Source organism: Diaphorina citri, unplaced genomic scaffold (genome assembly GCF_000475195.1).
Source record: "Diaphorina citri unplaced genomic scaffold, Diaci psyllid genome assembly version 1.1 scaffold877, whole genome shotgun sequence".
NCBI classification, from domain to species: domain Eukaryota; kingdom Metazoa; phylum Arthropoda; class Insecta; order Hemiptera; family Psyllidae; genus Diaphorina; species Diaphorina citri.
The window spans coordinates 54405-67328 of NW_007378309.1; the positions used below are offsets into that span (position 1 = coordinate 54405).

The 12924-nt window shown below is 33.4% G+C and overlaps 1 protein-coding gene and 1 long non-coding RNA gene across 2 annotated transcripts; both read left to right on the forward strand.

Annotated features, from left to right (window-relative positions):
- The first annotated feature begins 7923 nt into the window (after nt 1–7923).
- On the forward strand, nt 7924–8891 carry LOC113468865 (homeobox protein H40-like). The gene is made up of 2 exons (XM_026826119.1): nt 7924–8180; nt 8801–8891. The coding sequence occupies exons 1-2, from the start codon at nt 7954–7956 to the stop codon at nt 8889–8891; spliced, it is 318 nt and encodes a 105-aa protein (XP_026681920.1). The 5' UTR covers nt 7924–7953.
- A 1580-nt stretch (nt 8892–10471) lies between these two features.
- On the forward strand, nt 10472–11366 carry LOC113468869. The gene is made up of 2 exons (XR_003392464.1): nt 10472–10837; nt 10982–11366. It is a non-coding gene; the product is annotated as an uncharacterized LOC113468869 (long non-coding RNA).
- Nucleotides 11367–12924: the final 1558 nt, after the last annotated feature.

Consider the following 12924-nt stretch of genomic DNA (forward strand, 5'->3'; position numbering starts at 1 on the left):
CATGGGTAATTATTATTTTTTTTTTTTTAGTAACGTATAAAAAAACATATCTAAACCAGAAAGTACGACATTTTTTTCTAAATAAATAAATAAAAAAACACTTGGTTTTCTTCCATTTTTAATTACAATTTCAGGGAAAGCATTTTCCCTCATTCAAAGAAGAGACATGCTTTTCATGGCTCAGGATTCTCAAGTGTCGACGTAATATGTTTTATTTCAAAGAGCACCTTAGTCCTCAGCTTGTTCTTTAATCTAAGAGTCGTGTTTATTGTGGTTGTATACTGGCACAAGACGGATCAAAAGTTGAGAAGAAAACAAAAAACCTTGTGTCCCACCGTGTACGCGGAATCACCGAATCATCAATCGATTAAACCGTTTGAAATGTGAATATACGAGTAATACAGAAAAAAAAAAACAATATTGAAAAACCTATGTAAAATTTCGTTACAATTGCATTATTCATTGGTGGATGTGCCAAAATTCCGAGTTGAAATTATTCATTGGTGGATGTGTCAAAATTCCGAGTTAAAATTATTCATTGGTGGATGTGTCAAAATTCCGAGTTGAAATTATTCATTGGTAGATGTATCCAAATTTCCAACTCAACTATTCTAATACATTATCGAAGAAAGAGCGTGGCGTGTTTAATGTTGTAAAATATATGGCTTTCTAGTACAATTGCGTTAACCAGTGTCAACAAAAGGCATCCGATATGAGATAATTTAGTCAAGTAGCCATTAAGTACCTAAAATGAAAACTTTATTAATTAACTCTTGAAAATGTCGGGAATTAGTCCTGCTCAGGACTTAATATTCATTAATTCAGGCAAACAACTGAATATATTCATTTATTCAGACACATACTATATCACTACTTGAAACTGAAACGCATCTTGAATCTTTTTTTAAATCTTGATATGGCTTTCTAGTACAATTGCGTTAACCAGTGTCAACAAAAGGCATCTGATATGAGATAATTTAGTCAAGTAGCCACTAAGTACCTAAAACGAAAACTTTATTAATTAACTCTTGAAAATGTCGGGAATTAGTCCTGCCCAGGACTTAATATTCATTAATTCAAGCAAACAACTGAATATATTCATTTATTCAGACACATACTATATCACTACTTGAAACTGAAACGCATCTTGAATCTTTTTTTAAATCTTTTGTTTATATTTTTCTCTTTTGTCTCTTTTGTATATTTTTCTACAGGGTGAATTCATAGTATTTACAGGGGAATATTCGTAAAGCTGCAATTTTCACGTCAATTTTGGCGTGCACTTTGTGAGCAGAACTGACTAGCTACTTATTATGAGTAGCAACCAGTGGTGACATTACAAAGGAAAATAGAGACATTGAAATCGTGAAAAAAAGAGAAGGAAAAATGGAAATAGTGAAATGAGACTAATGAGAAAAAATGGTGTTTCAAATCTCTACGTAACCTCGCTAAGAAACGAAAAATGAAATACTAGGTACAGCCTTTTACTATGTACAATCTCACAACTTTCAAGCCATATAGGTACCTAATAGTGTGATATGCCAACTCTGCCAGAGGTTAATCACACGAGGAAAAATGTTTCGAAAGTAGATAATATTCCAAAACAAAAAGCAGACTAATCAGATACTTCAGAATTAGAGGTCTGATTCACTTCACAAAGTCCATTACCCATTTATTGAACAAAATACTCGTATGTTGTTGTTGTTGTTGTTGTTGTTGTTTTTTTTTTTTTTTTTTTTTTTTTTTTTTTTTTTTTTTTTTTTTTTCCTTTTATTTATACTGCTCGCATAGGACTATAAAGTCCCTTTACTCCAGCAGTAGGCTACTACTATTATTCTGGTCAAATTCTCAAATTATATTGAGGATAAAATTCCATACCTCGGCTGGGATTGAACCCACGCCTTCCTGTTTACCAGGCGAGCGCCTTGACCACTACACCACCGAGGTAGGTTTGGCGTAGACAAATTGGCGTAGAAAAATATTTCGTCCGACAAACCCTTAACACGATCCATAGGTATAGATTAAGAGAAATAAAATGTACCTACCTACCTAGCTACGGTAGAAAATTGATCTTTCAGTTCACACAACAAACACTGCTTGTACTGAGAAATTTACTATGGAAAACTTTGCCTATACGGTCAAATGAATGCTTATGGATTATTTAAATTTTGTGATAAATTATTTGCTGAGGAATACTAATCCGTCTGTTAATAACAAGCAAGGATACCTTGCTTGGTATTAACTTGATAGGATATTTCGCGTTACTTTACAACTTTTTATTTTCTATTTGAGAATACCTTTTACGAGTTTTTTAGGTTATTTCATTGCTTGTTATTAACTTGATAGGATATTTCGCGTTACTTTACAACTTTTTATTTTCTATTTGAGAATACCTTTTACGAGTTTTTTAGGTTATTTCAACCGGGACTTTAGCGGACTATCAAAAATGAAAATCAGATGCAAAAGATTTTCAATGACTGTATCCCATTAATGGGTAAAATTTTCCCTAATGAAAACACCGTATTTATGCGTTGTAAAAGATCAATTCTCTTTCATGTACATTTCTCGTTCTAACAAGGAAAATATGAAAATACTTTAAATATAAATTAGAAAGCAGAGTATTATGTTTTGAAAACTCAGAAGCCTATTTCCATAATAGTTAATACCACCTACTTTAAATGGATGTACCTGCCAACAGGATGGGAAAATAATTAAAAACACTCAGAGCGCAATTTTACAACTTTCATTTTTTCCTCCTCTCCTCTCCCTCTTCATAATTCTCAGTATAATTGATTAGTCCTTTTTGTATAAAAAATTCACATAAACATAAAACTTTAAGTAAAAGCCAGAGAAAAAAGGGGAGGGGGAACATTTTCCTTTCGCCAATGAAAATCAAGTTTTCCTTTTGCTTTTAACCAATCACGTTCATTCATCCAGCCCTTTTTAAAAGGTTTTTGAAAGGTAACTATTATCTCTGAATATTTTTTAAAAGAAAAGCTTGCTTGATATGAGATTTCACATTTTATTAAACGTTTAAGTATGGTGGAACAACAAAAATCGTCTTTTTTTATTAAAGATTTATTAGGAGATGTTTTGGCCCAGAGAGAAGGTAAGACATTAATTAATTTTCTTTTCTTATTACACCATTGATGTTTTGTAAAATGCACCTAATAATGATTGCATGATATCTCATACTCATGATAAATTGATGTTAATTTATACTTCCATTACACCATTGATGTTTTGTAAAATGCACCTAATAATGATTGCATGATATCTCATACTCATGATAAATTGATGTTAATTTATACTTCTCATTTTCCGACTCATTTTCTCAAGATTATTAGTGATTAGGGTATCATTTTATAGACCTGATTTGATAGGTAGCTATTGTCCATTTCAAAGCTCCCGAGGTATCGAACCAAATCTATAAAATCCCTAATAACACAGTATCTGGTTTCCTATCATTTATTTTGACAGAGATGTATTTTATTTTTTGCCATATTCGCCTAAAAAGAATTTTAGATAAACTGATATACTTACGGGCAATAAAGATTATAATATTGGAAATAACTAGGTTAAATACTTTGTGAAAGGAATTTCTTTGAAACAGATTTATTTACCAATAAAAGGTACGAATCCTACAATAGAAATTTGACAAAGAACCGCAATATATTCTACAAAGCCCGGATACATATTACTATTGATGAATTTATTTAATTTTGACATCCTTTGGAAATACTATTTTACCTAGGTTTTTACATACCGGATACATATTGTAAAGTACTAAGTTAGAAACAAGTTGTACTTAAAATTTCCTGCCTGCCGATACGGCCGAGCCGTGAGCATAGGTCGAGAAGGCATTGCTTCCGAGGCCAGTGGCCAAGTTAGTACTACTTTGAAATTCCGGAGGCCAGGTTGGCTTTAAAATTTCTGATTCCGGTGGTTATAGTCTTTCTTTCCAAGGTTGAGTTCGTACAAATTTAATATATCCTTTTTAAAGCTTTCAAATTTTGATTATTTAGGTAGAACCCTGATGTTAGATAAAATTTTGTTTCGGATATACGAATCTAGCTCTTATCTAATATTCAAAGACCATAATATATACCTAGCATAATTGCTTTGGCTCCTCAGTCCTCATCCACTTGTTCATGGCCTAACGAACCTTTTTCTCAATACTCCACGAGTAATTCCGTGCAAAATAAAATTCCATCAAAATTCAAATAAAATCATCGTGAATCGTAAGACTCCCTATTACACTGAATAATATGGGCATGATGCGATATCCCGTTGATATCTTATTCTTACAATTAATTGTACCTCCCGCTGTAATAGGATCACATCAGCATATCACACTTCTGATTATTCGCTGTCATAATTGAGGTCTCCCTCCGAAAACAATAATTGGCAGAAAAATATTTACAAAAGGTTTTGATTTGAGTTGTATCTCGGTAATATGCTTACCGATTCGATAGGGTGGTTCAATAACAAATGAGTAAATTAATGAAAAAACATACTTTGTTGGTAGCAAATAAGTAGGAACTTGACAACGATATTTTTAAAATAAAATGCATTAATTAAGTAATGTTTTATTCTTATTTAGATAATGAGACTAATCAAATTATGCACCTTGATTTTTTATTAGACAATAAAAGCCTTTGATTTTTTTACTTTCCTTATCCTATAGGAAGGAAAGTAATGTAATCGGGTCAAATTTTCGATGGTCAGATTTTAGTGCCAAAACACCATAGAATATTTTATGTAATTTTTATGTAATACCTAAGTAATAAGATATTAAAATGTGTCGAATATTTTATGTAATAAGGAAATATTAGCTATAGCATAACTTTATGTAATAAGTTAGTTAGGGCAAGTGTACCAGTTATTGTCACAGGTAAATAAAGGTGCTAATTAGGTATAGGCCCCTAAGTGAGTCCACCCTGCTGGAATACTTTGAAGGACCCATAAAAATTAGAATTAGCGCAGAAAACAGAACAGGAAAAAAAGGAGTTAGGTACCAACTTTGTCCTTGTTAAAAGGGCTTATCCTCATTCGATGCACCCAAGAATAGGTAATGCTTTGTTTGAACAAGAGAGTTTGTCGCTTCATATTGTTTTTATTCACACAGATATATACACCTACAAAAGATGTATACAAGATTTATACAATGAATATTATCATAGGTACAAAATTCAGTCATGTGTAGGTATCTATACAGGGTGTATAGTCCTATACAAAATTCAGTCATAGGTATCTAGATCTACTAATACGGGGTGATTTAGAATGTGGTCCGCAGATCATTACGGGTCGGGCCGCCCCTATTATTCTCGCGTCTTTTCCAAATTCAGAGCCGTATTTCAAAGGATTCAAGAATCCGGATCCTTTGGATTCGTTTTAATTTTTCTTACAAAGAGATTTTTTTTTTTTTTTTACTTTTACTTTCCTTATCCTATAGGAAGGAAAGTAATGTAATCGGGTCAAATTTTCGATGGTCAGTTTTTAATGCCAAAACACGTTTTGAGGTCCCTAAATTCAAAGTTTCAGCCATTGGTCCGTGTGTAGAGATATGGTAAAAGTTAGGGTAAAATAATACTCAAATAAGCATCATTCAATAGGATAAGGAAAGTCGTGTGATGTTCACACAGATTTTTTTACTTCTCTCTTTGGAATCCCTTTATTCTACCACTATGAACCAAACGAATCCAGTCCTCGAGTGGACCCCTTGGATTCAAATTTTCAAAAGACTTTTTTTTCATCAAAATGAATCCGGATTTGATGCATTCAGGCAAAAAATACCCCTTATGTCACACTATTACACCCCGTACGAGTGTAATCTCATACATAAACATAACACTGTTACCTTCTGGATACGTACAAAGTCTAAGTGTACTCTATACTCTATGTTACGTGATATTTTCCCTCTATGTGTATAGCTATCTTAAGTACCTCGTGATAAATCCAACATGGCAGCCATTCATTTGCATAATAAGGTTATTTATTTGTTAGAGGGTTTTGTACAGAGATTGAGGATGGCAGGTTTTCTTAATTAGAAGTAGCAAATAATGAAAATGAAGGTTGAAGTGGCTTCACTTTCGTAAGTTTAAAAGTTTTACTAGGAGACATGGGAAACAATGGAAAAGAGAAACAATTCCACTAGCTAGAGATTCAGAGGACTGTAGAACGTTGAACTTTCCGCAAAAGAGTCCTTCCGGGACCCACATAGGCCCGAGCAATCAATCACAAAATCTAAGGCTACCAACCAGCCATAGCCGCTCACTATCAGGTAGACCTGACAGATACACCTAATCAGGTCCGCCTGTCAGATCTACCTGATACCTGATGACCACATACACGATCAGGTATAGGTATTACGGCTGAAAAGGTCCGCCTGTCAGGTCTACCTGAGTGGCTGGCCTAGTAAACAAATTCCCTTCGTGGCTTCGTGTGTTTCAACATGTTTGTCAAATTTAGTCAAATTAATCAAGTATTGAACAGAAGCGGGTTTGAGACTTATCTAAAACAGACAGTAGACAAATTGAATATTTCAGAATATCGAAGTAAAACTATAGAACTCAGTTCGATTGCTCAATAAAAATATAGGGACTACCTTATTATATGTAGGTACGTATCTAAAATTATAGATTGAAAAAATGGAGAGGATTTTTTTTCCATTAGCTTCACTAGGGTTTCAATTTTTTTATTATACTAGTAAAACTATAGAACTCAGTTCGATTGCTCAATAAAAATAGGGACTACCTTATTATAGGTAGGTACCTATCTAAAATTATAGATTGAAAAAATGGAGAGGATTTTTTTTCCATTAGCTTCACTAGGGTTTCAATTTTTTTATTATACCTACCTACAAGTAAAACTATAGAGCTCAGTTCGATTGCTCAATAAAAATATAGGGACTACCTACCTTATTATAGGTACGTATCTAAAATTATAGATTGAAAAAATGGAGAGGATTTTTTTTCCATTAGCTTCACTAGGGTTTCAATTTTTTTATTATACCTACCTACCTACTATACCTCTACCTGGGAGGAAACCAATTCGGTCCCAAAACCTGTTTTTTGCTACCAATTGGGTCCGGGTTTGAGAGGGTCTAAGTACCAATTGGGTCCCACACTTAAATTGATAGGTGCCTGATTGTTTTTCTTCTTTCTATCACAAGCACTATGTTCTTAGAGCTGAATCTTCCTAGTCTAAAACTTTAGCGTGATCGCTACCATAAGAACTGGCACAAATGAGCAGTGACCAGTGTTATTATAGGGTTAGGTTAAACGCAAAAAGGAGTTTTCACAATTATCTTAAGTTACAAACACACAGACAATAGGGGAGAAAAATCTGGTGTGAACGGCACACGACTTTCCTTGTCGTAATGGAGGAGTAGCAATTGGGAAAATATTATTAATAAAAGGTCGATTCCTACGTAAAAAGTTGTGAAAAATACAAATCTGGAGGTCAAAACTCCGAAAAAGTAACTTTAAAAGGTCGAAAATTCAATTTATAATTGCCGTTCTAATTAAAAAATTCAAAGAGTTGTGACGTCAGATTTCACGTCAAAATGCGCAGTAACGCTTGCACACAAACAAACAAACGAAGCGGGAGTCATGAATTATGACGTCAAGGAGTTGCAATTGGGAAAATATTATTAATAAAAGGTCGATTCCTACGTAAAAAGTTGTGAAAAATACAACTCTGAGGTCAAAACTCCGAAAAAGTAACTTTAAAAGGTCGAAAATTCAATTTATAATTGCCGTTATAATTAAAAAATTCAAAGAGATGTGACGTCAGATTTCACGTCAAAATGCGCAGTAACGCTTGCACACAAACAAACGAAGCGGGAGTCATGAATTATGACGTCATCGCCTACGGGAGTGTATGCCGTGACGTCAAACTTCACGATTTACCGGTAGTGCGGAGGAACCTCACATTGCTTGCAACCTGCCCATGCTTCTACATCAGAGTCTACTAAACCTACATACAGGCAACCACGACGCGACTACCAAAGGCAGAAAACCGCGTCGAAGGAGAACCGCGTTCACTCACGCTCAGTTAGCGTATTTGGAACGCAAGTTCAGATGTCAGAAATATCTATCGGTGGCGGACCGAAGTGATGTGGCAGAGGCCCTGAACCTATCCGAGACACAAGTGAAAACTTGGTACCAGAACAGGAGGTAGGTTTACATTTTTGCTGATTCTGATTTATACTATATAGAAGTCACCTAGTTTCTGAGAGTGTTTACATACCTACATACATGCATGTTTTCTAACAAAAAAAAAAATGCTGGCTCGGTATTTCTCGTATCTATTGTATTCTTCTTTTCAATGTTCAAATTTAGCTATTGACATTTTAGTTAATGTATCTACACGTTGGTACGAGTATGTGTTTTCGTGTAGGTACAATTAAAATATATTTTAAATTGCATTAAAGTTTAGAAATCCAAGGAATCCAGTTGGTAGTGCTTAGGATTTGTCTTTCCGACTTTACTCAGTCTTTAGTCTTGTTCTTGTATGTGAGTGGGCAGCAACCATTCAAATGAATACTTGAGTGATTTTGATTATATAACACACTCGCTCACTCAAGTTCATTATCTTAATACCTGTAGTAAATAGTGAACCCCTTAAAAACACAAATCGGGAAATATGGCCAAGCCATCCAAAAATGTCGGCCTGTAAAATGATTTTTACTTTCTATTAAAATGAAATGAGATAGTATTGCAATAGGTCAAAAAAATCTTTCTCATATTTCAATACGATTCCCCAAATCTGTTTACCTCCGCTTCGAAAATTTCAGAACAAAATGGAAACGGCAGAATCAGTTGCGATTAGAACAGCTCAGAAAGCAAGCAAGTATATTCACATTACAGGAGCTCTTTTCCTTTTGAACTTCTATGCAAGCACAATCGTAATGTGTCTCGAACTTGTGGGAAAATATCATTTGTTTCAAATGAAAACAACGTAATAAAGTTTGTACAAGAAAACCAACTTAAAATCTTTCGTACAAACACAGAGAGAACGCTGTGTATTTTTACTTTCTTTATACTGTATCTACTGTTCACCTCGTCAATCGACCATCGATTAAGAAAGGTAGCTAATCTAATCAGCTGAAAATTTCGATGGTCAATTTTTAGTGCCCACAAAAAAAAGGTTTTGCAGCGTCACAGAGGCTGGCGGTATTTTGAAGTTTTTTGACGGCTCTCGACACTACCGACTAAACGGTTTTAGGGTAAAGTGATGGGAGAAGGGAGCCTTCTCCTGTACTTTTCATTAACCTCAGAGCAAAATCCAAATTCACCAGTAGATGGTTTCTTCAAATTAAATTGATCCGAAGAGCAAGGTAAAAGTAGACCCTTGACAGATGGAGTCTGCCTGAAGGCATCTGTTCCAATCCACTCGACCCCATAATTAGGATAAGGATATTTGGGTCCAATATTCCTACATACTGGACTCCGCACACAGGAATTACCACTCAATCCCACAATAGATCAGTTGCGCTTACTTGGGTGATGTTTCAAAGTCATAGAGCAGGAAAAATGAGGACCAACGGAATTTTTCTTTGTCTTCTACGACTTCTAGATATACCGAGATAAATCGATTTAAAAAATACCGGTAAATCGTGAAGTTTGACGTCACGGCATACACTCCCGTAGGCGATGACGTCATAATTCATGACTCCCGCTTCGTTTGTTTGTGCGCAAGCGTTTCTGCGCATTTTGACTGTAAAGTGGTTTTTTAAGTAGTACTTTTTTGTAATTTTTATAGACTAGGTAAAGTGCTACTAATCTCAAGATTTAAGGTCTCATTCCCCCTATAGAAATTTTCAAAGACCAGACCCTACATCCAGATTCTTGAATAAATCAGCTACTGCTGTTTGAAAACGTAGTAAATGAGTCCTAATAATTCGTTGTAATTTTGGCACATCCACTAATGAAGAAAAATATTTATAGTAAGACATATTGCATACACACACTAGTTGCTAGGCAGCTATAAAAAATCATTTCCCGGGAATCTGATTAGTTCTGGCAGTCGATCGATCTCTTTCTTTCCTAAAAATTCACTCCATTAAGTAGGGTAAAATAAATATGGATGTGCAATATTACTGCAGAAGGAAATCAATTTTTATTTAAGTTTTAATTAGGTATGAATTACTATGTAGGTATCTTTAGATACATATTTCTTAATTTATTCATATCTTTGTTTTATTTCCAATTATACAGTCATATTGTTTAATACTTTTGAAATGTCTTTCTTTTCCGACCCATCTTTAGCAGATTTTTTCAACATCAACAGAGGTTTTTTTCGATGATTTTTTTTTAGGTAAGTACAGATTTTATTTGAACTTCTCCTTTTTATCTCAATATTTCGTATCAGGCTAATACTTGTTTATTAGATGGTATGAATAAAAGTGTCCCCAAAAATAAATAACTTAAATATAGGTATGGCAATAAGAAGACGGTAGTATGTTTCTGAATATTATTATATTTTGATTGTATCACAAAACAAAGGAATGGCAGTCGTTAGCTTGACGTATACAGGAAAGGAATACCGTAAATGAAGATCAAGATACATGGCCACTACAATAGTGTGAAGAAAAACAAGAAAATAATAGTTTTACGTCCATTTTATCCCTAAATTATACTCTCTAAAACTTAACATTCATGAATCCCTAACTATGATCACAATAACAATTTTACTTACGTATTTATAGTACGATAAATGATTTAACAATTTTATGTTGGTTAGCACCGGCAAGTCATAAACAGATTTTTTTTTATAGTGTTGTACAAAACAACTTAAATGTAATAAAGAGTTACTAGGTAAAACAAAAAAAGTTTATAAACGTGTGCGTTAGATAGGAACTAAGATAATGTGTAAAACCCCTGCTAACAAAATTTAATGTTAAATTCATATTAATACTCAAATAGTACAAAACAACTTAAATGTAATAAAGAGTTACTAGGTAAAACAAAAAAAGTTTTTAAACGTGTGCGTTAGATAGGAACTAAGATAATGTGTAAAACCCCTGCTAACAAAATTTAATGTTAAATTCATATTAATACTCAAATAATATGTAGGTTGCAGAATCCGTGAGAAATAGCAGCACAGAAACTTCCTTCCTTTGACATTTCCGCTAGAAATTTACTCAAAGAAATTCATACGCTGTGCTTTTTATCCTTCACGGTCGTTATGCTTGTCCTTTAGTAATAAAAGGGAATGACAAGGTCATTCAGTAATTCTCTAAAGAAAATGAATATTAATCACAAATATGGTTAAAGTGTTATAAATGTGTCGGGCAACAGATAAGTCATTAATCATAAATTAAAAAGATGAATAGTGCGTGTAAATTTTCAACAAATAAATTTCACGGTCGTTATGCTTGTCCTTCAGTAATAACATTGAATGGCAAGGTCATTCAGTAATTCTTTAAAGAAAATTAATATTAATCACAAATATGGTCAAAGTGTTATAAATGTGTCGGGCAACAGATAAGTCATTAATCATAAATTAAAAAGATGAATAGTGCGTGTAAATTTTCAACAAATAAAAAACAAACCAACAAATATTGGTCACCTAAAAAACATTTCAAAAATATTAACAACCTAGATTGAAGTCTTGAAAAAAAATATGATCGTCAAATTTCTGCAAAAGTATTCCTCCGTAAAACTATCTAACAAATAACAAAGCATCACGACGAAAATAAGGAGTTCTTTGGTTAAAATTCTACAAATATAAACTATTCAGATAAACAGATAAACTAAATAAAACAAGAAGATAAAATCAATAATTCGCGTTACCCCGTATTCACAGATTTCACAGTAATTAATAACTAACTTAATTAGGGCCTATTTTTAAAAATAAGGAGTTCATTTAATTAAGTAATGTTTTATTCTCATTTAGATAATGAGACTAATCAAATTATGTACCTTGATTTTTTAATAGACAATAAAAGCCTTTGATTTTTTTTTCTTTGCATGTGACCTGTAAATCAAATATTACTGCGTAATGTCAAATGACAAATCAAGCGCTAAATGGGAAAGGACAATAATTTGGTAGACGTGTGAAAAGGACGTTAAAACTTCACTTTGAAATTCCTGTTTTATGGACTTCCATGATTCCATGATGTAGGTATCATAGGATAGAATAGAATATACCTTGTTTATCCTGCCCGAATAGGACTGGAAAGTCCCTTTACCCCAGCAGTCTAAACAAGGTCTCGTATATTCGATGGGTTAAAGAAAAATACATACAACTAACAATTCAGTAAAAAGACCTTGCTTAACTAGGAAAAAAAAAACTCGTACTTTCTTAGAAAAAAAATTATGCCTTATTTAAAATGGCCATTAGTTACTGTAAAATCATGCCCTAAGTAGTCCTATTTTTTACCATTTCCAAACCCCTATTTTTTAGTGACCCTTTTTTTTTTATTTCAAAACGTGATAATACACCACCCTGTAAAGACTGGAGGGCTTTTCTTTGATTTCTGATTATCGCTTCTGATTTTCTATTTTTCCCGTGGATTTGAAAACATGATTTAGAGCATCAGGGAAATTCAATAATATAGCACTTTGAACTCTCTTTAAAAATCCACCGATTTGGGGTAATGGCAATTTACCCAAATAATAGTTTTACGTTTCACCATTGAATTTAGGTTTTGTTTTATTTCCCCTAAAAAAACTATGAACTTTTACCCCCTTTTTCTCTTTCTTAGTCCTTTATCGTTTTATAAGGATATTTTGACGTCACGGCAACCATTATAGGATTCGTATAAGCTTAACCCATCCTTTAGGGCTGTCCAGCCCCTACACCTAATCCTCAGTTTGGCCTTATGATGTATGACCATTATAGGAAATAGTTATTCAATGATTTCAAAGGTTTTTCTTCTATAAAATTACGAATAACTTTTGGAAAGAGATCACA

What these genes read in the sequence shown, in the direction of transcription:
- LOC113468865 (XM_026826119.1), top strand. Translation starts at nt 7,954, where the DNA reads ATGCTTCTACATCAGAGTCTACTAAACCTACATACAGGCAACCACGAC. An exon ending in ACTTGGTACCAGAACAGGAG is followed by an intron (nt 8,181 to 8,800) that starts GTAGGTTTACAT and finishes CGAAAATTTCAG; the next exon opens with AACAAAATGGAAACGGCAGA.